The following is a 27,838-nucleotide window of genomic DNA, read 5'->3' on the forward strand; positions in this document are numbered from 1 at the left end:
ATGATGAACTGTGTGCAACTTGATCAACCGACCTCTCCACAGATCCTGTGCCAAACAAGCCAAGGATGAAGAACCATGTGAAGCCAGCACAACAAACAAACAAACAAACAAACAGTATTACTACTACTAAGTATTCATATCGAAAGTACCAAAAGTGGAAACTACTAGCAGGGGTGCCCTCACATTTTTGACTCGAGATCGACCAGCTAAACAAGATCTACCCACCCCAAAAATGATTGTCGAACTGCTGAGCTGCACGGTGCTGTTGTTACATATAAGACAAACATACTTGGAATAGGAAATAGATGGGGGAAATTTGAATTGTATTTTCAGATAAATTATAACTTTGTAATGCTAATGATGTTTGTGTGCAACACTTAGGGTTCGAGCTGTTGTCAATCAATCAAGTCACCTTAATTCAAGTGGCATTTTATCTATCTGCACAGCCTTTGTGATCTACTGGTAATAATAATCAAAATCTACAAAGTAACTAATAACTAAAGTTTTCAAATAATTATAGTGGAGTAAACAAGTACAATATTTGCCTTTGAGGTGTAGTAGGGTAGAAGTAAAAGTACTGAAAATTGGAAATACTCTAGTAAAGTAAAACAATTACCTCAAAATTGTACTTAAGTACAGTACAGTACAGTACAGTACACCACTGAGAAATATTAGTAATTGTAAGTAATAGCAAGTGATATTAGCATCTAATTTGTTAGAAGTGTTTTTACATTCATACTTTGTGTTTTCTGTCTGTTTTCTATTAAGCTGTTTATTTTCTAGTGAGTAATAATGTCACCCCCCCCCCCCCCTCTCTCTCTCTCTCTCTCTAGGTCTGTCCTTTTAAGATAGTGTGTAATGCTGCCCTGTCATTGGTGGAGCCTTCAGTTGGCCTTGTTCTGCCTATACCCTACTACAGTAACTTTCCTTTCCTCCCAAACACACTTGCCAGCACATCACACCCTAACATAACTGTTAATCCCATATTCTTCCAGAATTTTGTCATACTTGATATGGTGCTTGGTTAGCTTTGGATCAAGACTACCGGTATGAGGTATCATAAATGCATTTTTATCATAGATATGAGACTCGATAGTCTTGATCCAAGGCCAGTGCTTGGTTAAAAATAATTTTGGCCCGTACGAGGGTGGGATGGCTGACGTCCTTGCAGATACCCAGGTTTCCTGCAAGCCTTTAACTGTAGAATTCTTCCACATCTGGATCATGTTTTGTGTCTGATTTGTAATGTAACCATGCCCCCTGCTGTTCAATGTTAGCTCTTTTTTCCATTTAAAATCATGGTATCCTTTGACCTGTCTCTTTCCTCTAGTCTACAGATGGGAAAGTGCGGAACGCCTACTGACTGGCAAAAAACAGAAAAGTAACTGTACTTTACTGTAGTCTGTACTCTACTGTACTGTACTCTGGAAGGTACTGTACTCTGTACTGTACTACTCTGTACTGTACTGTACTGTACTGTACTGTACTGTACTGTACTGTACTGTACTGTACTCTGGAAGGTACTGTACTCTGTAGTCTGTACTGTACTACTCTGTACTGTACACTGGACTGGACTGTACTCTGTGCTGTAACACTCTCTACTGTACTGTACTGTACTGTACTGTACTGTACTGTACTCTGGAAGGTACTGTACTCTGTAGTCTGTACTGTACTACTCTGTACTGTACACTGGACTGGACTGTACTCTGTGCTGTAACACTCTGTAATCTGTACTGTACTGTACTGTACTCTGGAAGGCACTGTACTCTGTAGTCTGTACTGTACTACTCTGTACTGTACACTGGACTGGACTGTACTCTGTGCTGTAACACTCTGTAATGTACTGTACTGTACTGTACTGTACTGTACTGTACTGTACTGTACTGTACTGTACTGTACTGTACTGTACTGTACTGTACTGTACTGTGGAAGGTACTGTACTACTCTGTACTGTACTCTGGACTGAGGTGCAGCCACTAAATGCTGTTATTGGGCATGGGGAAGATGGGCATGGGGCACATGAACTCTTCAGCCGCACTGATATGAAATTACACCTGTGGGAGAGTTTGTGAGGACAGCCATCTCTTGAAATAGTAGTTAGTTAGATATTTAACATCAAAAACCTGTAATTTATTGCATTGTCAAGTCAAGGCAGGAAGGCCTGACCATAAAGACACTCAACTTGTAGAGCAAATGACCGCTCTCAGAAACTGATTGAATCTGGTGGAATAGATGTGTGTATCCATTGTCTAGCACCATATGAAATCAGAGTTTTGGGAGATGGAATATCTGCATACAGATGCTGTAAAAAAAAACATGTTTAGTACACAGAACATGTGTGTATTCATGAGACTTGTAGTATATTCTGGTTATTCTAAAATGTCGACTGTGTTTGGATAAATTACTGTGCTACTGCTGTCTTTTTTTGTGCCTCATTTACTACAATTTACAATTTAGGCATTTAGTTGACTCTTATCCAGAGAGTAAATATATTATCAGAGTAAATTGCATGAACCCTAGTCAACAAATGACAGGAGAAATACATAATTTTATATTGCAAAGAAAACAAATTGAAATTGTAAAACAACAAAGTGCTACTTAAGAAACTATGATGATACGTGGGTAAACATCAAATATGTCTAAACAACATTCTATCTAAATGGTATTCTTTGCGTTTGTGGTCAAGCAAACAGTAGGCCTATATTATATTATTATATCACTTAGAACTATGTCCAACCTTCTGTACATCAGTATAATATAACTTGCCTCTACCAAAAATAGGCAGTAAGAAGTGATATAAGGAATGAGGGTGCTGTGGGTGATGTAGAGCCGGCAGGGGTGAGTTTTTCAGACTCCAGCAGAAAATGGAGAGTCAGTTTGCAGTCCTGACAGGGTGGGTGGGGGCATCTTGAAAAGGTGGCTAAAAACAATTCAAATCTGTAATCATGAGTAACTATCAGCACTATTTAGTATTTATCACCGGTGTCATTTCTCACTTCACTTTGCAGTTGTTCTGTCCCCTGTACCATGTTGATCTGTTCCTGTATTGTACAGTATTGTATTGTGTTTTTGTATGGATAGTGTTGGGTGCAGGCACATTTGCACACATGGCATCAACGCATGGTGTTGTGTGCTGGCACACTACACACTCTGTCTTTCTTTTATCTGTATTGTATTGTGTTTTTGTATGGACATAGTGTTGTGTGCTGGCACATTTGCACACATGGCATCAACGCATGGTGTTGTGTGCTGGCACACTATACACTCTGTCTTTCTTTTATCTGTATTGTATTGTGTTTTTGTATGGACATAGTGTTGGGTGCTGGCACATATGCACACATGGCATCAACGCATGGTGTTGTGTGCTGGCACACTATACACTCTGTCTTTCTTTTATCATTCATTTTTTAAGAGCCTGCCCAGGGACTACAGGTGCAATTTAGCTTTGGCTAACTCTGGCCCATTTACATTGAGGTGAAAACTGACATGTTGATTAATGAGCTTTGTCCCTGTCAAATAAATAAACAAATAAATCAATCAATCAATCTTATTCCACAGCTTGGGAGACAGTGTCTAGGACACAGGATAAGAGCATCCCCTAGCTCCCTAGGACACAGGATAAGAGCATCCCCTAGCTCCCTAGGACACAGGATAAGAGCATCCCCTAGCTCCCTACAACACAACGTGAAGGGAGACAGTGTCTAGGACACAGGATAAGAGCATCCCCTAGCTCCCTACAACACAACGTGAAGGGAGACAGTGTCTAGTACACAGGATAAGAACATCCCCTAGCTCCCTACAACACGGCGTGAAGGGAGACAGTGTCTAGGACACAGGATAAGAGCATCCCCTAGCTCCCTACAACACGACGTGAAGGGAGACAGTGTCTAGGACACAGGATAAGAGCATCCCCTAGCTCCCTACAACACGACGTGAAGGAGACAGTGTCTAGGACACAGGATAAGAGCATCCCCTAGCTCCCTACAACACGACGTGAAGGGAGGGACACGACAAACTGGACTAAACTTGCCACTGTTTTCTGCTTAGTGCTTACTGGAGCATTACAGTTTTTCTGATTTTCTCTGTATTCTATTTCAAAAGCAAAATGCCTGATCCAGCAGCACTACAAAAGTTTGCCCTGTTATAGCCTACAGTCTATGGTTATAGCACTATTTACCAGATGTGTTAACATACAGATTTATTGTCTCCACCAGGCCGAAGGCATGGGGAGAGAGTATGTTTTGCACTCCGTCCGTGTGTGTGTGTGTGTCCGTGTGTGTGTCCGTCCTTCCGTCCGTCTGTTACCAGCTAATCTCCGGCACCGTTAACCCGGTCGATGCCAAACTTTGCACACACACTCCCTGGATGCCAACGATGAACCTCTGCCCCACATTTTCCAGAACGGCCTGTTATAGCGCCACCATGAGGCAGCTTTTCACATTTTTTACCTAAAACTGCACCGATCTGCGTGAAACGTTGCATGCACACTCCCTAGAGGCCAAGGACAAACCTTTGACCTGCATTTTCCGCATCTGCCTTTTATAGCGCCACCAGGAGGCCGACAAATCGTTACACACTATCTCTATGGTCATGTGCTCAAGTCGGATCTGTCCGATATTTCATATTCCATCCTAATTGCCCCCGTTTTGAACAAAAGCCTCAAATCATGAACGCAGCATGCAATTTACGTGAAATCTTTCACACATTTTCTTACTAGGCTGAGGAATATATCCCACCCTTTCCACATTGGCCTGTTATAGCGCCACCAACAGGTTGATTTTTGCAAAACACATTTTTGGAACAAAATGCCTAAAAAACTTGTTTATATTAATCCTAAACATTTTGCCAAACATCTCACACAGTCCTCTCCTCCTGGTGGAGACCTGTGCCCAGAAGGGCACTTTTTCTAGTTGGATTTGTTTTGTGCATAGGCTATGTTTCATTCTGAAATGTATGTATCGATTGAATTAGCCCTTCACTAAATCCCACCCCAAAAAGTGATTGTCCAATGCCAATCCAAATAGTTTAGCAACGGTTGCTATGCAGGTCAAGCTTTCTTCGCTGCTAACGTGCCTATTGGACAAGGATGGGTTGGGGAGGGACTTAGTGAAGGGCTAATTGCCTTAATCTATAGTCACTTTTTGAGTGGTGTAAACCACTCCTACAACTGGCTTTGTTAGTTTACGTGTCTGTCTGTCTGTCCGTACGTCTGTCTGTTCGTACCAAAAAATGAGCATGGTTGCTATGGTCACCCAGTTCACACGGGTGTGATTTCATTACGTCAGACATTACGTCAGACCACAGTTGATCAGTCTATATAAGACCTTACACCACTCAGTTCACACGGGTGTGATTTTTATTATTATGTGCTAACTAAATATATGGATTTAACCTGCATTTTGAGGTTGTACACTGGAGGACAAGAGATTTGTATTTTGACCTGTGAGTTTTAATTAGACAAACCTTGTATTCCAACTACAAGTTTGAACGTTTACATTTAAAATTTTGATGATCACATTAATTAAGTCTAAGTCTTAGAAATCACAGATGTTTCCTGACACGGAGCAGGAACTAAATTCAACAAATCAAAAGGATGAATCCATTTAATGTTCTACTACCAACGGCAGATAAGTTTGGCCTTGGGCCAATTCTTTTCAAAGCTATTCAATGGTAGATGGAATACTTTATGGCAACCGTGATTAAAAGCACATATCACCAATTAAAATGGCCAAAATGGATAAAACATTTAAAACAAAGCTGAAGCTTGTTTCCATTGTGGTCCACAACATAATCAAGGGTTAATTTATGAACTGGAACATACAGTATGACCTTATAAAGTATACAATAATGGCTAGATTGCTACAACAGTAAATAAATAAAATATGTATGGTATAACTACTGACAAAAATATATGTGTAATCAAATGTTCCAGTTGCAGCTAGAAACACTTTTGTGCAGGCCCGGATAACGTCCTTGAATGTGGCACTTTGAAGATTGTATCTGGAGACAGTCAGTCCTTTTCGAACAAGAGCTATTTCATGCTTCAAGGTCTCTCAGAATAGGAAAAAAAAGTTATTGTTTAAGGCATGAGAAATACAGTTCTGGACAGTTTTTCATCCAAAAATCGAAAGATTTGTTTTTGGCTTTTGTGCCTTTGTGAAGACGGACAGGAAAGAGGGAGGGAGATTGATTGATTGATTGATTGATTGAAGTATTTATTAACAGTATGCAGAATTACAGTACATTTCAAGCACAACTCAATACAAAAACTGTTAACTGAGTGGACGACACCATGCATTACACTTGTTTACAAGAGGGTCCACCGTTTTCAATTCATCATAACATTTAGAGATGTACAAATATACACTTCTATATGTGAATAGAGAGAGGGGAGAGACATGCAGCAAAGGTCGTCATGAACGGGACTCGAACATGCAATGCGCTGTCAGGCCAGAGCCTATATGTGGCATGCACCTGGACCACTAGGCCAGCAGGCTTCAAGTTTAAGTTTAAGTTAATGGTATAAAAGTGGAATTCTCATGCCTGGACTACATAGTAAAACAGTGCGTGTGCGTGCGTGCGTGCGTGCGTGCGACCCGTGCGTGTGTGCGACCCGTGCGTGCGTGCGACCTGTGCGTGCGTGCGTGCGACCCGTGCGTGCGTGCGACCTGTGCGTGCGTGCGTGCGACCTGTGCGTGCGTGCGTGCGTGCGTGCGTGCGACCTGTGCGTGCGTGCGTGTCTTAATGAAGACAAACTTGTGATATCAGGTGTCATTCATATTTCATGTGTCACTGACAGTTCTCTTGATTAAAAGAGGAATGGTTGGCCTCACTGAGGTGATGGTCTGCTCATGAAGGGCAGAAGGTCAAAGGAACTCATGATGTCCTCCTTGATTTACGGAAATCTATGCTCACAGTGTTGTGGAAGACTCGCTACGCAGGTTCCCTTCAGAAACTCAGCCAATGACTGTTTGCCTCTCTTATTTAATTCAGTCAGGTCCAGGAGTTCGTGTTTCATTCTGGCCTCCTTGCACTGGCTCCCAGTCATTTTAAGATTCTTGTTATCACACACAGCCGCCCTCCATGGCCAGGCACCTCCATATCTATTAAGACTATCAATCTATTAAGCCAGTGGCTTATTTTGCCTATCCTATTTACACCAACAGAAATATATTATTATTTCTGTTGGTGTAAATAGGATAGGCAAAATAAGCCACTGGCTTCAGCCTATACCTTTTTGGTCTAAATACTAATTCATAATGAAATGTAATCAATGCATTCAATGTTCAATTCTTTGACCAAAATAAACTAAACTGAACTGAACTTAATAATTAAGTGACCTGCCCACAGCACTATACTAAAGGTGATCAAGCCTTTGTGAGTTTCGCCCCTCATGTGCCCTCAGGCTATGGAATGATCTCCCATTCCACCTAATAACAGGCTTAGCCCTTTATGATTACAGAGTTTGTGTTGTCACATTTCACTGGCTGATTGGTTAAATACTGATTGTTTTATTTTTGTCTTCTTATTTTATTATTCACATGTTTTACTTGTATTGTTGAGAATCACTTTGTGACTGAAAGGTGCTCTACAAATACATTACTTACTTACTTACTATGGCAGTATACTAAATACACAGAAATTACTCAGAGGTTTACTTTTACACACTCTGGGTTCAGTTTTTAAACACTGAGTTCCATTTTCCTGTGGAACTCAGTGCCTGTCCTTTCAAACTCTTAATAAAGTATTCAAGCAAGCCTACTATATATTGTGCATTTGTTCTATGGAAACAGACATTCTGGGTTGCAAGTTGCAATGTGGCCCATAGATCAGGAGCTATATCTCCTATACATTAAAGAACATGAAGCTAGTAGTATGACTCGGCCAGTGATTAGGGGCGGCGGTGGCTCAGGGGTAGAGTGCCTGGATGGTAACCGTAAGGTTGCCAGTTCGAACCCGGGCTCCCGCAGAGTTACTGTCGAAGTGTCCTTGAGCAAGACACTGAACCCCTAATTGCTCCCGATGTGCTAATTGGTGCCTTGCATGGTTTCCGCTGCCATCGGTGTGTGTGTGAATGGGTGAATGTAATGCACAATCTCTGTAAAGTGCCTTGGATAAAGGCGCTATATAAATGCACCATTTACCATTGACCCTAACCTCCCAATCTCCAGGCCACTAAAGCTGCTATGATCTGGGCTTATGTTATGAGAAAGGAGATTACATTTTAAAAGAAAATGTAATCTCAGCAATTAGGTTATTTAATTTTATTCAGGAAAATACAAAAACAACAGCCTTTGGGATATGTAGGCCTACTAATAAATGGCAAAGACCTTTCCATGACCATGATGACCCTACATCACTCTGCATCAGTCAAACATGGGATGGGGAGAAGACGACAGGCGACAAAACTATGGAATGCACTTCCCATTGCAATCAGAACTGCAGATTCACTCCCAATCTTCTGCCGCAGTCGCATCTCTTCAGACTCCATCTTAGCCCATAGCTGGCATAGCACTTGCCGTAGGCTAGTACTTTCTCTAGCCTCGACCTCCTACAGGCGTATGCATAGGCTCGCCTTATGTAACTTAAATAGCACTTTATGTAGACATAACACACAACAGATAGTTTCCTTAGATAGATATTCGACTGTTCTTAAGCTTACGTATGATTCATGACGACTATTTGTATGCATTTACATTAACATTTACCATGTTTTTGTTCTTGCTTACTGTAAATCGCTCTGGATTAAGATGCTAAATGCCTAAATTATAAATTGTGAATTGTGCAAGACCAACTTGTGAAACTAATGTCGCCAACCAAAGCCGAGCCAGACATGGGATCATTTCATATTTGCACAAAAATATAAAAGAATATTAAAGTACAGCTTTCAACAGATTTGTGCTGCATGGTCTACAGTGTGGTGAAAACATGTCATTTATTAACAAAGTAGCCGCCCTAAAACATTCACAAGTTTTATCTCGGTTTACAAGTTACAACCCCACCCACCAGTGACCAGAATGTGACCTTTTTAGAGTATGCTGTGACCCACATCTATGGTGACCCAGGCCAGAGCTGCTTGATCGGCTGGGGGGAGAGAAGAAGTAGAAAGAAGTAGAAAGAAGTAGAAAAAAAACAAAAACAAAAAAAACCAAACAAAAAAAACAGATCTACAATCTAATAAGGCGTCGCATCGGGCGACTTGTTATCTTGTAGATCTGTTGTTTTTGGACCAGCTCCATCCTCGCTCCTCCCACCGTATGGTATCCAAGCAACGCGTGCCCAGAGCCTCGTCCTGATTGGCCCCTTTTCAAGAATCCGCCATATTCAAACTTCCGCCGTCACCGTCATTGTGTGTATCTGTTGCTGTTGTTGTCATCGGTTCTCTCACACCGTAGTATTCGCCATAAATCAAATATCCGACCGGTTTCATGTACGTTTCTACTACTTTTACTTCGCTACTATCGCTGCTTGTCATCACGTCTAGTAGGAAGCGTCGTTAAGATGGACGGGACGGAGGAGGACGGTGCACAACACACTGCTAGTAACAACAAAAGGCAGAGCCTCCGCAGAATGTCCTCGAGGACGGCGTCCATTAGCAGTGTTATCAGTGCGGCGGTGCAGCCTCCGTCATCACCCCCACAGACAACAAGACGAAAGAGCTCCAAAAAGTAAATTATCATCACACTGAATTCCGAAGTTGCTCCTTGTTTTTGATGGTCCGTCGTAAAGTTGTATTGCGTTGTTACTTTGTTGCTTCCGCGGTATTGAAATAAATACAATAAATACTTCCATGCAGCCAGGCCAGCGCTAGCTAGGCTATGATGCCCCCTGCTAGCAATGATGCTACATTACATTAGCTGTCCAGCCAGTTGTTAGACTAGATGGATATTAATTGTTATAAATTCGGGTATGTTATAAGTCGGGTACAGGGCATGGCTGGGTTTCATGCTTATTCTGCGTACTCTTCAATTTCAACCTTGGACCTTTTAAATGCCCTGTGTGCTTTTTAACCTTTTAGCTTAGGTGAATGTATTAATTGTTTTTATTCTTAATCTTTTATTTTTATTTTCTGCTTTGTAGCACTTTGTAGAGCTTTGTTTCATATGTAAAGTGCGTTATAAATTCTTTAAACATTTTTTTTTATTATTCAACTTTGTTGTCATATCACAAGTTGTCAGGTGCTCCCAATACATGTTTTGCACTGATAAGAAGAATAGAGGGAGAAGCAAAGGAAACTGGTCAGATGACAGGAGTCACAGGACTACAATTGTTCCATTGTTACACAATGGCAAATATTCATAAGCTGCATGGCAAAATAAGAATAAGAAATTGGAAGAATATGATATTTCTTTACTTTACTTTATTCGTTTATTTAGTTGGGACAATGTATATTAATTAACATTACATTAAAAATGCAGTGTAATTATACCAGATTTAGCAAAACATGCTAATTTCCATCTGCAGTCCCCAGACATCAAACAATACAAACAGGGCTGACATACAGGACATAGCATACAAATATTACCTAGTACATTTCAAACGTATTAAGACTAGTAAGAATACAAAATAAGAAGATTAAACTATTATTAGGGTAGGTTTACTCTAATAAGCTCTCTAATACAGCATAAAAAAGAGATACACCTAAAATAATCATGAATGGTTGCAGCTTTGATTTTCAAGCAACCATTTTTTCACAGTCTTGAGTACATATTGGACAGTGAGTGAACACAATGATGTACCTTGTGCTGGAGTCGCCCAAGACAAACAAACCACTAAGGTTTGTCGTGTTGCTCACCTAATGGGAAACTTTCAACATAAACCATTTTATTGAAATGCATTTTAAAAACATACTGTGGGAAAGTGAATATTTTGAAAATGTTTGCAATTGCAATTTAATAATGATTTACGTTGAAGACATGGAGGCTGCAGAGGATTGGAGCTACTTTTGCAAGTTTTTGCACAGTGGGAGTACAGTGTAACGCCCTGACCAGGCAGGTCGAGACAGTTTTTTTAGTTGTTTGTTGTTTTTTTTGTGGCTTTCGCCTTTATTTTATATATTTTATGGAGGGACAGACAGTAGGCTGACAGGAAATGGGGAGAGAGATGGGGGGAAGACATGCAGTAAAGGCCGTCGGGATCGGGAGTCGAACCTGCGGCACACTGCCAGACTGGATTACCAGCCAAGGTGCCTGGACCACTGAGCCATGGCCCAGGCCAGGTCGAGACAGTTTTAGCGTTGTCCCTGCGCCTGCGGTGTGATATCATATGTCCTGTTGCACGATGACGCGCGTCGTCCCTAGTGATTCAACGCATGGAATTCAATGACCCAAACCACACCAAAGGTTCGAGACGGTTTTGCGTTAACTCCTTGCAACCGTTTGGACCCAAGGAGTTGCATGGTGACCCTTTGGTGTGGTTATAGGGCTTAAAAGTGCCTGACTTAGTTGAGCACTGGTGTCTGTTGCACACCGAAAAGAGCAGATCTACAAGCTGCATGCGACGTGACCTGCTGAGACACAGTGGGCAACCAAGTATAATTAGCCTTTAGTGGAAGTGTCCATAGCTGATAATATCAGCCTGCCCTCCATGAACTGACTTTCCTAAACAGACTACCCTGTTACTATGTGCAACCGCTTTGTTTTGCCACTGTAACGTTTTGTTTACCCATTCTACATGCATGCATCACTCAGATCATACGTTCATCAGCCATAACAACCTCTTTCCGTTTCTCTCATTTTAAATGTTATGATCTGAAGGTTAATAATTACGTCATCGTCATTACAACCACACCCTTTAGGGTGGAAATGTTTCCTTGCTTCTGTGTTCCCTGCTATTAAAAATGAGGGAAAAGGGAGGCTGTTTGATGTATGAAAACACAGAATTCATAATCTGCAACAATTGATTGATTATTTTTCCTCGACTTCCGTCCTTTCCTGTAGGCCCCCACTGCAGAGAGGAAGCTCCTTCACCTTCCTGACTCCAGGAACACCATGGGACTTCAGTCTAGTGAGTTAACCCATTTAGGCCTCTGAAATACCTACGTTTCTAGGCCTATATCACTCAATATTTCATGTCAAGGACCCCAAAAATGATCTGTAATTGGCCTCCGACCCCCATCTGAAAATATGTTGTTCCAGGGACCCTCCAGAAGCAAAGATTTGAGTTAAAAACGTTCGTTCTGAAAAAATATATTCCAAATTTGAGGGACATTTTCACGATTTTTCAAAAATAGCAGACCTACAAGCTCGTAGCGCGCCACTCGGTGGCGCGCTATGAGCTTGTAGATCTGCTATTTTTCAATAGCTAAATTATAACAATGTTTAAAAAAAACAAAAGGGGTTCCCGCCCAAAATGGGTTAACATTAATTGCCACTGTGTAAGACTTATATGATCCACTTCTTGACTTTCATACTAACCAATTTCTGTATTGCTTGACAATTAGATTGTGGTTGTGATAATAAGGCTGAACGGGCCATGATTCATGTCTCACTGACTAGAAATATTTAATTTAATTCTTTTATTTGCATTTCATTATTATCGCTTTGGGTCTTTGAGACATAATGATATTGATAGCGATCATTAATTTTAGACAACATCTGTTGTCGACTTATTGGACTTGTGAAAGTAATGTGCATCTTCACTTCTCTGCAGAAAAGAAAACGGAAGGAGAAGGATGACGACACAGTCAGTCTGTCCAGCTTTGACCTCAAGGTGAGTGTCAATCCAACTGTCTCAGGGACAGATTCATTTGAAGTGTTCAAATGAGAGAGAGAGAGAGACTGCGACTCGCCTACTATTTTGTCTAAATAAGAGACTAAAAGTAATGGGGGGGAATGAAAACTAGGCATGTAACGATTCACTCAACTCATGATACGATTCGTATCACGATATGAGGTTCACGATACGATTTAAAAAAAAATATATATTTTAAAGAAATTACCGTTTTTTAAATTTTATATAATTTATCTTCCCCCCTGAGATTTTTTATTTAACTACATTGCAAAAAAAGTCGCATTACTTTTGACAGTGCAGAAACATAATTGCCTTCCTTGATGAGTATCAACGACCATCATCACCTGGGCACAGACACACACAGCTCCCCTCTACAGTGCTCTACTACTGAAAGTGACTATCATTTCTCTCCAAAAACACTTGAATATGATGGAATATGACTAAAGCTCACATTTCACAAGTTTTTTCTTTTTGAAAATCGATTTTCTAATTTCAATGAATCGATTCATATCGTCAGGATTAATATCGATATATATCGATATACGATATATCGTTACATGCCTAATGAATGGGTCTGAACTAAGTCTGTGTCCTCAGTACAATGAGTGGGTTTGTTTTCTGTACTTCCAGGAACCGAACCATAAGCGTGGACGACCTGCTCTGTCCAGAGTGTCTTCATTGGCCAACCTGATCTCCCCCTCAAAGAATGGGGCAGTTCGGCGCTTTGGACAGACCATTCAGGTACATGGCTTTTCACCCAAAATGGACTCTATAGTGTCTTGTTAGGCCAGTGTTTTGCAGGATGCGCTGTGGTGCCCTGCCATTTTTTTGTGCACACGTCCCAAACTCTTCTCCCTTCTGGCTCCAAAACTATGGAATGCACTTCCCATCACAGTCAGAACTGCAGCCTCACTCCCAATCTTCCGCCGTAGTCTGAAAACCCACCTCTTCAGACTCCACCATGGCCCGTAGCACTTGCCCTAGCCTAGCCCCTTAGATAGCACATTATGTAGACTTAGATAGTATTTTAAACAGACTTATAGCTTGTTATGTAGACAGCTCTAGAATTGCACTTTATGTAGTCATAGCACTTTATAGTACACATGTATAATATATTATATAGTATAGTATGTATAGTTTACATAGATACTCCACTGTTACGTTCTTAGTTTACGCATGATTCATGATAACTACTTTTTATATATGTGATGTATGCCATGCTTTTGTTATTGCTTAATGTAAGTCGCTCTGAAATAAGAGCGTCTGCTAAATGCCTAAATTGTAAATTGTACAAAACATAACAGCTTGCAGCACCTATTTCGCTTTGAGTTTTAATTTCTTTTAACTTCGTTTTAGGACGGTAATTTTGTTCTCTAGGCTTGCCGTAGGCATAGACAGAATGCCTGTTCCAACCCTTAAATGGACATTGGTGTGAACAGAAAGAGGACTGTGAAAACAAAACGCATCCTGTCTGATCCGACCCTTAATAATGCCCATAATGCCGGCATAAACTAATGCAATATCTTCCCTTTGTGTGATCATAATGGCACCTTTTAATTATGTCCCGACTCCCTTAGTCAATGGCGCAGCGCGGTGATAACAAGTCACCAGGACTGTGTCTCAAAGCAAGCAGCAAGGCAGCGGGCCCCACCCCCACCAAACGAAGAAATAGCACGCTGTGGTCTGAGTCGATGGACATCCATCAGAAGAACACGTTCTCCCTAAAAGAGATCAAGAGACAAGAGGTAATGAGCACTCACTGGGTTTAAAAATACAGAGCGCATTCAGGGCTTAAAGTTCTCAGTCCTGGGGACTGATTTTAGTCCTGAGGATTTCATAGGGGTCATTTAATGAGATCAGATCAGTGCAGATTTGCAAAAAAATATTTTCAGTCTTGGGATGTTTTGGGGCTTTAACCCATTTTGGGTGGGAACCCCTTTTGGTGTTAGCATTATGTTATGCTTTAGCTATTGAAAAATAGCAGATCTACAAGCTCATAGCGCGCCACCAAGTGGCGCGCTACGAGCTTGTAGGTCTGCTATTTTTGAAAAATCAAAGAACCACTGACAGAAACATAGCTTTTTCAGAAAACTGTCAGGATGTAGAAGACATTTTTAGAATCTGATCTCAGGTCAAAATGGGTTAATAATACAGAGCACATTCCTGGTTCATGCTGTGATTGACGCTTTGGTGCATTCTCTCCAGGCCATTCATGAGCTTTACAGAGGAGAGCAGGATCTCATTGAAGACCTCCAGCTCGCACGAAAGGTGCTTAATATTATTTTAATGATCATACAGAATTTATTTTTTTTACTTGTCTTGGTGCTTTAATAACTAACTCTCTCACTGGTGTTTTGTGTGAATTTAGGCATATCATGATCCCATGTTGAAGCTTTCTATTTTGACTGAGGAGGAACTGACTCATATCTTCGGGGACCTGGATGCGTACATCCCTTTGCACGAGGGTAAGCCATTACCACTCACACTTGGGAGTCACTGTTAAACCAGTTTGCTGTTCGTTTAATTTCTAGGTCTTATGTAGGGAGGGCATCCAGTCATTTAACCAATTTAAACTGGCTAAAGGTCCTTTTCAAATGGGGAGCGAGTGACGCAGGTGTTGTCGCCTCGATCAGCATCAGGTCTGCTCCAGTTCTGCTCATGAGGGGAGCGGAAAATAAAAAAAACTATCCAGGTCTAGTCACGGTCCCAAAGTTCATGGGACCATGCCCGTGAAAATACGCTTGTGTAGTAGAGGCAAAATAGCATTCTGTATCTACAAGGTCACAACCCGTTGCATCATGTCATTCACGGCGTAGAGGCAAAATAGCATTCTGTATCTACAAGGTCACAACCCGTTGCATCATGTCATTCACGGCGTAGAGGCAAAATAGCATTCTGTATCTACAAGGTCACAACCCGTTGCATCATGTCATTCACGGTTTGCCGTATGACAAAGTCTATAGGACTTAAGTGGTTAAATGTTGATGGTACGATCCCTAGCATAAACAGGAGGGTGCATTCCAGCTGTTGATTTGTCACTGGTGGGTGGCTGGTTGCGAACGAAGTGAGCACTAACTATAGAAGCTGGCCAAAACTGTCTGTGTGTGTCATGCTGTAACACCACCCGCCCGCCACCAGAGGGCAACCTCTGTGATGAAGTAAATATAGAATAGAGACACGAAAGCCTTTATTGTCAAAATTAGAAACACTGCTCAAACCAACCACTAAAAACAAAACAAAAACCAACTAGAAAAAGTGCCCCTCGGGGCACAGGTCTCCACCAGGGCAGGTCAGGTTGTGGCCTCCTGGTGGCCAATGTGAAAAGGGTGACATTTCTTCTTATGCCTTGGATGACAATTGGATGATTTGAGGCATTTTGTTCCAAAAAAGTGTTTTGCAAAAATCCACCTGTTGGTGGCGCTATAACCGGCCAATGTGAAAAGAGTGGGATATATTCCTCAGCCTAGTAGGAAAGTCTGTGAAAGATTTACAGAATTGCACGCTCCGTTCATGATTTGAGCCTTTTTGTGGGGGCAGAGGTTCATCGTTGGCATCCAGGGAGTGTGTGTGTGTGCAAAATTTGGCATCGACTGGGTTAACGGTGCCGGAGATTAGCTGGTAACAGACGAATGGACGGACACGCGCATGGACGGACGGAGTGCAAAACATACTCTCTCCCCATGCCTTCGGCCTGGTGGAGACAATGAAAGTTACTTGAGTACGTTTGTTCTTGACAGCAGATACGGTATTTTTAAGCAGAGAATTCAAGAGTGCTATTCACCTAAAAATGTGTTATTGGAGCTGAGGATACTGACCAGAGGAGGCTCTTCTAGTCAATGTCTGTGCACTAGGAGCTGAGGATACTGACCAGAGGAGGCTCTTCTAGTCAATGTCTGTGCACTAGGAGCTGAGGATACTGACCAGAGGAGGCTCTTCTAGTCAATGTCTGTGCACTAGGAGCTGAGGATACTGACCAGAGGAGGCTCTTCTAGTCAATGTCTGTGCACTAGGAGCTGAGGATACTGACCAGAGGAGGCTCTTCTAGTCAATGTCTGTGCACTAGGAGCTGAGGATACTGACCAGAGGAGGCTCTTCTAGTCAATGTCTGTGCACTAGGAGCTGAGGATACTGACCAGAGGAGGCTCTTCTAGTCAATGTCTGTGCACTAGGAGCTGAGGATACTGACCAGAGGAGGCTCTTCTAGTCAATGTCTGTGCACTAGAATCTTCTCAGCCATGCCAGGTGTTCATGCATATATCAGGTTCAGGTTTATTTGTCATATGTATAGATACAAAGTATAAATACAATGAAAATGATTTTTCTCAGAGCACTCTCAGTCTTAAATACACAGGACATAAACAAACATCTATAGTGCAAAGAAAAAGACAAAAACACAAAAGTGAAGTGACAATACAGTGCAATACAGTTCAAGGTCAGCTGTTCAGCCTGACTGCCTGGGGGAAGAAACTGTTACTGAGACGGGTGGTGCGAGATTTGATGCTCTGGTAACGTTTTTTGGAAGGGAGTGGTTTGAACATAATAAATCTAAGGACAAATATAATTTTGGACCAGTATAAAAGTTATGTATTGCACTGGAATACATGTGTATCTGACTGTGTATGATGGAGGTACAGCCAGCACCTTTCCAAAAAATATGAATATCATGGAAAAGTTTTCTGATTGCCTCAATGCCACGGCGTATCGAGGCAGTGATGAAGGCAAAGGGATTCCCAACCAAGTATTGAAGATTGACATTTCTGTTAAGTATCATATTTTGATTGATTTGATGTGATCCTAATTTCTTAACCAATTTTGGGCGGGAACCCCTTTTGGTGTTAGCATTATGTTATGCTTTAGCTATTGAAAAATAGCAGATCTACAAGCTCATAGCGCGCCACCGAGTGGCGCGCTACGAGCTTGTAGGTCTGCTATTTTTGAAAAATCGAAGAACGACTGACATAGAAACATAGCTTTTTGTCAGGATGTAGAAGACATTTTTAGAATCTGATCTCAGGTCAAAATGTGGCAATCTGATTTAATGTGGCATTCAGATTAAAACATTCATGCTCTGCAAAAACTGAGGAGTAAATGGTGATTTCTTCACAGTATTCCATTTTTTTAAACCTGTGTTCAGTGACAAATACAATGTCTGTTCTTCTAATGAGATGGTTTTGTCTCTGCAGAACTATTGATGAAGCTCACCAAAGGCACTGGCCTGGATGGAACAGTAGGTCTGGTCGGACAGATTGTTATAGACTGGGTAAGTAGGACAACAGCACACAAACGCATGCTTTACTGTTTATGATAGAATGTCTTTATTGGGATGACAAAACTATTAGAACTGATGCTACACAGTGCAGTTTACTGGACCCATCGCACCATATGAAATGTCATGGTTGTAATTGGTACTTGGGCTATGATCAGACTGGCAGCCCAAATCACACTTTTGGCCCATCCAGATTGGAATCAGATTGTTTTTTATCAAGTCTGACCCCCCCCCCCCCCCTTTAAAGCCCTTAACGGCCTGGCACCTGAATATATATATATATATATATATATATATATATATATATATATATATATATATATCTATATCAGATCTCCTGGAACCACATGTGCCGGTCCGCTGCTTGAGGTCCTCCAACTTAGCCCTTCTAGTGGTCCCTAAAACTAATCTGGTGACCAAGGGCGAACAGGGCCTTTGCAGCCAGGGCCCCTAGACTCTGGAACAGGGCCTTTGCAGCCAGGGCCCCTAGACTCTGGAACAGGGCCTTTGCAGCCAGGGCCCCTAGACTCTGGAACAGGGCCTTTGCAGCCAGGGCCCCTAGACTCTGGAACAGGGCCTTTGCAGCCAGGGCCCCTAGACTCTGGAACAGGGCCTTTGCAGCCAGGGCCCCTAGACTCTGGAACAGGGCCTTTGCAGCCAGGGCCCCTAGACTCTGGAACAGGGCCTTTGCAGCCAGGGCCCCTAGACTCTGGAACAGGGCCTTTGCAGCCAGGGCCCCTAGACTCTGGAACAGGGCCTTTGCAGCCAGGGCCCCTAGACTCTGGAACAGGGCCTTTGCAGCCAGGGCCCCTAGACTCTGGAACAGGGCCTTTGCAGCCAGGGCCCCTAGACTCTGGAACAGGGCCTTTGCAGCCAGGGCCCCTAGACTCTGGAACAGGGCCTTTGCAGCCAGGGCCCCTAGACTCTGGAACAGGGCCTTTGCAGCCAGGGCCCCTAGACTCTGGAACAGGGCCTTTGCAGCCAGGGCCCCTAGACTCTGGAACAGGGCCTTTGCAGCCAGGGCCCCTAGACTCTTGAACAGGGCCTTTGCAGCCAGGGCCCCTAGACTCTGGAACAGGGCCTTTGCAGCCAGGGCCCCTAGACTCTGGAACAGGGCCTTTGCAGCCAGGGCCCCTAGACTCTGGAACAGGGCCTTTGCAGCCAGGGCCCCTAGACTCTGGAACAGGGCCTTTGCAGCCAGGGCCCCTAGACTCTGGAACAGGGCCTTTGCAGCCAGGGCCCCTAGACTCTGGAACAGGGCCTTTGCAGCCAGGGCCCCTAGACTCTGGAACAGGGCCTTTGCAGCCAGGGCCCCTAGACTCTGGAACAGGGCCTTTGCAGCCAGGGCCCCTAGACTCTGGAACAGACTCCCACTTGACCACAGGGTTGCCAGTTCCCTCACAATTTTTAAAACAAAATTAAAGACATTTATACAGAGGCCTTTTTAACCTAGCCTGGTGCAACCACTCCCCCTGCTGGACAACATTTGCATTCTGCCAGAGGGCGAGTCTGGGCTCTCTCAGGCAGAGACGATGTACTCCGGTCGAATTCTGTCCGGAGCGATATGCGGCCGCTAGAGGCGGGATCAACGCGAGACTTATGACATATTGAAGCTGTGCCACAGCGCAAATGTATACACAACCTAACAAGACTACAACTCGAAATTATTATGGAGATTTTTGTCCTGCTGCTTCCGGGTTCATCGTTTCTGCCTGAGAGATCCCAGATGCAGGCAGGAGGAGGGAATTTGATCCCAGATGCAGGAGGAGGGAACTGGTGAACTCGGTACTGCCGCAATCTGGCGGAGTCAGGTTATTTTGAACCCCCAGCACTTGATACCTTTTTTCCCCTCTGATAATGTTGTTTATTTTTGGCTGTGATCATGTTTGTGATTGATTGATTGTTTTATTTTCTGTTGTTAAGCACTTTGGAACATTGTTTAAAAAAAGTGCTATATAAATAAAGTTTATTATAACACAGCAACAAATGCAGATAGGTCGACAAAGACTGAATACAAATCTGATTTGATCAAGTTGCATTTAACTCAATTTGGGGCGGGAACCCCTTTTGGTGTTTTAAACATTGTTATAATTTAGCTTTTGAAAAATGGCAGATCTACAAGCTCATAGTGCGCCACCGAGTGGCGCGCTACGAGCTTGTAGGTCTGCTATTTTTGAAAAATCGTGAAAATATTTATTTCAGAAAACTGGAGGATTGATAATCAAATGAGGGTTTTCCTGCTGTCTGAACAAAACATTGTGTCTTTTTCAGTTGCCTGGCTTGAATGCTTACAAAGGCTACTGCAGCAATCAGCTGGCCGCCAAGGCCCTGTTGGACCAGAAGAAGCAGGACAGACGGGTCCAGGACTTCCTGCAGCGTTGTCTGGAGTCGCCCTTCAGCAGGAAGCTGGACCTCTGGAGCTTCCTGGACATCCCCCGCTCACGTCTGGTCAAATACCCGCTGCTACTCCGAGAGATCCTCAGACACACGCCGCCCGACCACCCGGATGTACCCCATCTGGAAAGAGCTGTATGTTAACTTATTGCATATTATTGTGATGTTCAATGGCAATGGATAACAGAATGAATACTGCTTTGTTTTTGTAATGTACAGTATAGTGTCATTATATAGATATGTTCTAGTTACGTTCTTAGTAAGGCTGTCAAAGTTAACGCGTTAATCGTGCGTTAACTCAACGTCCTTTTAACGGCGTTAATTTAATTAACGCGCGATTAACGCACGGTGAAGTTTGACAGAACGGTTGAGAGACGCATGCATCTGAATGCAGGCAGGCAGATTCCAATAGCCCCGCCTCTCTCTCATCCCCCCCCCCCCCCCCCCACTCTCTCTCTACCATTCCCACACTCAGTCCGGACTCCGGACCGTCAGTACTATAGGGCTGCGCACAGTTGAGCTGTGAGCAGAGGCTGAATGCCTCCGTTCGGCTCGTTATTAATTAATTTGCTTCACAATGTGTTAGATCAGAAGCTCTTTGAAGTGGGCATTGGGCAAAAGCAAAACTCTGGCAGTTTTGGTTGACAAACATAGTTAGTTAGTTGTGGAAGCTTGATGCTAATCATGCTACACAGACCATGCTAATGAGTGCTAAAGCTAATGTTGACTTGCAGGAGAGAGGGTCAGGGGCTCTCGTGTGTGTGTGTGTGTGTGTGTGTGTGTGTGTGTGTGTGTGTGTGTGTTGAGTTTATGATTTTGTTTCCCCCTTCCATGGCATTTGCAATAAAGCAAGCATTCTCCCATGTTGAGTATTTAAAACTTGAAAAGACCACCAGTGGTCCCTGAGGGGATTCCAGGTGGCCCACAGCTAAATGATGGAGGGTTGGTAACCAAATGAACCCTTATAGATCTTTAACTCTCAAGAGTTGAATAATTGTTAAACAAATGCATTACTTAAAGTTAATTTACAAGAAGTCTACACAATTAGAGAACTTAGAAAAAATGTTATTTTGATCAACATACAGCCTGTTATCTCTCTCATCAATACAGTTCTTTAGTTTGGGTCTGGAAGGCTAAATGTCATCAAATGGTGGTCCGTGGCTCAAATGCAGAATAAATAATGGACCTTGATATGAAAAATCTTAAAAACCACTGATTTAAGGTATATTTAGAACGGATAAAAAATATGCGATTAATTTGCGATTAATCGGCGATTAACTATGGGCAATCATGCGATTAATCGCGATTAAATATTTTAATCGACTGACAGGCCTAGTTCTTAGCTTACGCATGTTCTTGATAAATGCATTTTATATATGTGATGTATTCCCATGCTTTTTGTTCTTGCTTAATGTAAATCGCTCTGGATTAAGAGCGTCTGCTAAATGCCTAAATTGTAAATTGTAATTGTGATACATTCTTTTGTCATTTTTTTTATAAAATAACCAAATATAATGTGGCCATGCAGATTACCATAATCCAGGGCATTCTGAGTGACATCAACTTGAGGAAAGGGGAGTCGGAGTGCCAGTACTATATCGACAAGTTGGAGTACCTAGACGATAAGCAGAGAGACCCACTCATAGACGACTGCAAGAGTCTTCTATGTCACGGAGAGCTGCGGAACAAGAGTGGCTCAGTAAGAATCTCACTCTTAAGCCCTTTTGGTGTTAGCATTATGTTATGCTTTAGCTATTAAAAAATAGCAGATCTACAAGCTCATAGCGCGCCACCGAGTGGCGCGCTACGAGCTTGTAGGTCTGCTATTTTTGAAAAATCGAAGAATGACTGACATAGAAACATAGCTTTTCAGAAAACTGTCAGGATGTAGAAGACAACACCGCCCCAGCTAGAAGCAGCTTCTTCCTTCTAGCTTCCATGTTATCTCTATGCATACTAGTGTCTTCATTTTGAAGCTAGCTTTTTTTCTAGTTTGCTTTTTTTTCTACCAGCTTCTAAAAGCTGGGTTCTAGGTTCCTGCTTTTAGAAGCTGCTTCTAGCCAATCGAAGCACAGCGTGGTCTGAGGCGCTGGCCGTGGACGGTGCCGGTGGACTGAACACACACCCACTAGGCATGTAACGATATATCGTATATCGATATATATCGATATTATATCCCGACGATATGTATCGATTTATTAAAAATTAATATCGAGGGGGGCTAGTGTGTCATATGAAATGTGAGCTGTAATCATATTCCATCATATTCACATGCTTTTGGAGAGAAATGAGACGGACTCCATGCAGTCACTTTCAGCTCCCCTCTGTAGAGGCCTGCAGAGGGGAGCTGTATGTGTCTGACACAGGTGATGGTCGTTATTGATGCTCATTAATACATCAAGGAAGGCAATTATGTTTCTGCACTGTCAAATAGGTCTACATCTATCCTAACGGCCGGGCTCCACCAGGCGCGTCAGCGTCGCGTCTCCGTCACCGTCAGGGAATGTTCCCTTTTTAATCAATGAAGGGTGGCTACACAGCCCGCGTTGACGGAGACGCGACGCGTGCATTAAAATTGAACCGGTGCGTTTTTTGACGCGACGCGACGGAGACGCAACGCGTCCGGTGGAGCCCTGGCGTTAGATGCCATCAAAGAAAAGAAGAAATGTTAACTCGAGCTAGGTTTAAACATGAAAGCATGTTTACAGTTGTTGCACAGAAATTAAGTAATTTTACATGAAAAGTAATACTACTTTTGCAATGTAGTTAAATAAAAAATGTGAAAAAAGCTTGGGGGGGGGAAGATAAATCATTAAAAAATATAAAATGCCTGTGGGGTCGTGGGCGGTAGCTGCAGTGTTACGGCCGGGCTCCACCGGGCGCGTCAGCGTCGCGTCTCCGTCACCGTCGGGGAATGTTCCCTTTTTAATCAATGAAGGGTGGCTCCACTGCCCGCGTTGCGTTGACGGAGACGCGACGCGTGCATTAAAATTGAACCGGTGCGTTTTTTGACTCACGCGACGGAGACGCAACGCGTCCGGTGGAGCCCTGGCGTTAGCCTTCGTGGCAGTATGTATGCTGCAGCTGGCCTGGACGGACCTAGACTATAACAGAGGCGGCTCACAGAGGCCTGCAGTCTGGCAGTTACAGGTGTGAGCATGCATCCAGCTGATTGACGCTCATGTATAATACTGCGCACACACAAAAATACCAGTGTTACTTTTGCAATGTAGTTAAATAAAAATTGTGAAAAATGCTTGGGGGGAAGATAAATCATATTTTTTTAATTTGTCTGGAAAATAATTGTGTTGAAAATATCGTGAAAAATCGTATCGTGAACCTAATATCGTGATACGTATCGTATCGTGAGTTGAGTGTATCGTTACATGCCTAACACCCACCCATAAAAACGAATATTAAGGCTTTTAAATTAGCAGATGTAGATTGACAGACGTGAAAAAAACGATGTACTTTCATTAACATTTCGTTTAATTAATAACCTTTTATCACCAAACCCGACACCACACAGGTTTCTGAGACTGCAGAGAGGCTCTCTCTGCTCTGAGCCATCGAACTGTGTGTGTGAGTGAGAGAGAGCCGTTTACAATCATCGGGCAACAACATACTTTTATAAATGAAATAACCTTTAAATGGGTTGCAATGCACATTGTGTGACCAAGTTGACCAACCCACCTCTCGCTCTCCCACCCCGAGCACAGCGGTAGAACAGGCGCGCACTTTAAAATGCTGACTATTTTCTGTCTCGTACAAATTAAAAGCACTACAGCTGCAAGTTGTGTGACAGATACCTTGGGCTTGCCCACTTTCTGAAAGAAAAGCTGCTTCAAAATCATTGTAGCGTGCTTTATTTTTCCAGCTTCTGCCAGTGTGAACGAAGCTTTGTCTTATTTATGCTTGGTACATGCAGCATTACTTAAACGCACACAATAAAACTTAGCTGAAAAGCGTGTTCTACAAGTAAACATTTTCCTCTCTGTTAATGTGAAATTCACGCTTGGTTTTCATGTTGTATTTTAGAAACTGCACGTGTTCCTGTTCTCCGAACTTTTGGTTCTGTCACGACCAGTGACTCGCAATGAGAGGAGTTGTTTCCAGGTCTATCGGCAACCCATTCCAATTCGGGACTTGGCACTGGAAGAACTTCAGGACGGGGAAGTACGCATGGGTGGTTCCTTCAGAGGAGCGTTCACCAATGGGGAGAAAGGTATGTTGAATCTATGTACCTTAGAGCCGTGATTCGTTACAACAGAAATTTGCATGCATAGTGTGAGGGCTGCCAAGTGTTGCTTTGTTTTGTTTTTCGCCCACGTCTTTGAGAAGCTTGACTGGGCAAGAACTCAATTGACTGGGCCTGTGCCCGAGTGGCACAATGCATGCTACGCTTCTGCCGGTGACTACACACCTACTGTCTATGTATGCACACAGGATAAATCGGTTATCCCCACACACATTCAGGGAGAGACAGCCTCTGTCATGTCATGCTCGTGGGCGGCTGTGGCTCAGGAGGTAGAGCAGGTCGTCCAATGATCCGTGGGTCGGCGGTTCGAATCCCGGCTCCTCCTGTCCACATGTCGAAGTGTCCTTGGGCAAGACACTGAACCCTACATTGCCTCCAATGAGTCGGTCGGTGTGAGCTCGCCACCATTGGTGTGGGAAGTGAGGACGCTGGTGTCGACTGTTTGCCGCTTCACCTCCCAATGTATGAATGAATGAACCATTGTAAAGCGCTTTGAGCACTTGAGGAAAAGCGCTATAAAAATGCAATTCATTATGCTTTTATCTGACTTTGATATTTGTTTCCTTGTGGCTGTAGTGTCAAACTGTCAACCACAACATTACAACTAAGGCATGGCAAACAGAGTGGTCATGGAAAATAAAGAGAACTTTGCATTAGAACATTTGGCTGTATAATCAGTCCTCAAGTGTCTTGCTCAGGGACCAGGCGACACAAAGCTAGAAGGACAGGATGTCCAAATTAGTCCATAATGTTGGTCTGGTCAGGTTTTCAGTTGCAGAGTCGGATGGTCAGCTCTGATTATCGTGTAATTTAAATGGACATCAGACTCAAAACAAGACGTTTTAGTTGATAAATGAAGCACAGCGTTAGTTTATACACGTGAGTCGCATGCCTAAGCTGTAATCAACTGTCAGTCAGTTCCTATTCTCATTCTCATCTCAGCTGATCATTACGTCACACATTCATACTCCAATCAGAGCTCACGCTCTTAACAGAGCATTCCTTTAAATATGGCTCTCTGCTTCACTACTACAGCTGCTTCATCCATCACAGCTGCTACTGCGGCGGCTGTTGACAAAGCTTGCCTCCGGAGTCCACAACAGCCGCCACCTTTTGATCACAGTCTGGCATAGGCTCAAATACTTGGGGAAATATGTCTGCTGATTCAAGCTAAATATTAATGTCAATGATGTATTGCTTACGTATTGCTCAAACGTGTAACTGAATGTTGCACTGGAATTCGTGTGTGCATGGCTCTAAGTAAACTAGAATTCAATGTTGATATAGCTTTAATCCGATTCATGGCTTTAACGTTAAAATGCATTCAAGTTCATCTCATTAACCCATTAGGCCTGAAAAAACGTTCGCTCTGAAAGAATATATATTCAAAGATTTGTGCTGCATTTTTACGATTTTTCAAAAATAGCAGACCTACAAGCTCTGAGCTTTTTCAATAGCTAAAGTATAACATAATGCTTAGTTAAAACACAAAGGGGTTCCCGCCCAAAATGGGTTAACCGTCTTGATACGTGCTGTTCTTGTATACCCACGGGGGGTTTTGATAATGCTCTCTGATTCTGCTTAGCATGCTGCTTCAACAAAACTCAGAATATCTCCCAGAGGGCGGTGGCTTTAACACTAAGTTTAACTGTATACCATTTGTTGTAATAAATGGTCAATCTACTTTGACGTGAGCGTGTCTTGATATTATGACCAGTCTGGGCTTTTCAACATTCACCATGTCCCTCTTCTTGCAGCTAAGAACATATTCCGTGTGAGCTCTGTGGATCCGTCCCACGGCCAGTCCCACACCCTGCAGGTCAACGATGTCTATCACAGACAGCAGTGGCTCAACTGCCTGCGCAGCGCCATGGCCCAGCACCAGGGAGTCATCAGAGATCAACGCCGCTCCTCCACAGCCTCAGACATCAGCGTCTGTGATGAAGAAACCGACGAGAACTGCCCTCATGTCTCCAGCTCGAAACTAGGCCCCCGGACGCACTCCGGCACTGGGCTGGAGAAGAAGTTCTGCAGCTCGCTAGAGAGGAAGGAAACTGGGGTCTAGACCTCTAGAAGATCCTCTTGAGCAGAGTCTGGATCTTTAGCATATGGACTGTGTATTAAAAAAAAATCTCTTGGAATCCTTCATGTGAATGAATGAATGGTCATGCCACCTCTGTTTTAGCTATACCGTAGAAATAAAACATAGAATGGGCATTTACATTTATAGCAATGTTGAAGACATAATATTTCAGCTCTGTGAAACGTTTGTTTGATGCAGAATTGTTTTGCATTTCATGCAGTTCCGCAGCAAAGTAGATGGTTGTGAACACACAGTAGGGTGTTTATGACCTATCTATACACACTATATTGTTTCCTTGCTTGCTTAGTAAAAAGCTCTTGTGGTAGTAACTGTTTAGCAGCTATGAAAGAAATCCGTCCAATATTCTTGAGTGTTCATTTAAAAAAAAAGTGTATTGGTTTACAAATGAATCATGTGCCAGTGTGACTGAAATGTATTTAGTTTACAGCTATGAAATCTGTAATTGTTTTGCATTGTTTTGTATGTTAAAAAAAAAGAAACCATTGTTATATACCACTACTATAGCTCTTAAGAAGGATTCTTTACTAAATTTGGCGAACATGTATCCTATTGGTCTCACTTGTTAAACTGAAGGGTAAACTTTTTGTCTTTTTTTGGAGAAGGCTGTTTGGTAAGGTGACCTATATGGGCAGACTGAAGTTACAGCATTGGTTGACAAGTTGGCCTAACAACTTGTCAACCAAACAGCTTGTCTGGAAACAATCTGTTTAGTCCAGCTGTACAGTCCCAACTGAAACTTTCTGATTATTGTAGGTGAGGAATAGCCCACGTGGTTGCTCAGTCTTGATAAATTTCACTTTTACAATATTATGGAAATTATACTCAATCTTGCATCTCTGCATCAATTTCATGCCTAGTTTACAGGTTTATAAGTGTTTGTTTACAAACAGCTGCAGCTACTTCACTAGTGCAGAGCAAGATTGAAGAATGACAGCCAAGATCTACAATAAAATGGAGAGATGTTAGTACATCTTGTTACTTAAATTAGCCACAGCCCACAGGCATAGCTCTGTGACAAGTGTGTATGTGTAGGATCCAGCAGGGAAGCGCGCACATCTCAAAACATTCTACAGGTGTGAAACCA

At 42.8% G+C, this 27,838-nt stretch overlaps 1 protein-coding gene across 1 annotated transcript; it reads left to right on the forward strand.

Annotated features, from left to right (window-relative positions):
• Positions 1–9,315: 9,315 nt before the first annotated feature.
• Positions 9,316–27,298, forward strand: LOC306923576 (neuroepithelial cell-transforming gene 1 protein-like). The gene is made up of 12 exons (XM_079501758.1): positions 9,316–9,668; positions 11,940–12,006; positions 12,652–12,711; positions 13,363–13,473; positions 14,310–14,477; positions 14,938–15,000; positions 15,101–15,197; positions 17,916–17,992; positions 20,270–20,527; positions 21,921–22,091; positions 24,431–24,617; positions 26,408–27,298. Exons 1-12 carry the CDS (start codon positions 9,502–9,504, stop codon positions 26,713–26,715), a joined length of 1,734 nt encoding a protein of 577 aa, XP_079357884.1. The 5' UTR covers positions 9,316–9,501; the 3' UTR covers positions 26,716–27,298.
• The last annotated feature ends 540 nt before the right edge of the window (positions 27,299–27,838 follow it).

This window comes from Electrona antarctica, assembly GCF_951216825.1.
Source record: "Electrona antarctica genome assembly, chromosome: 5".
NCBI classification, from domain to species: Eukaryota; Metazoa; Chordata; class Actinopteri; order Myctophiformes; family Myctophidae; genus Electrona; species Electrona antarctica.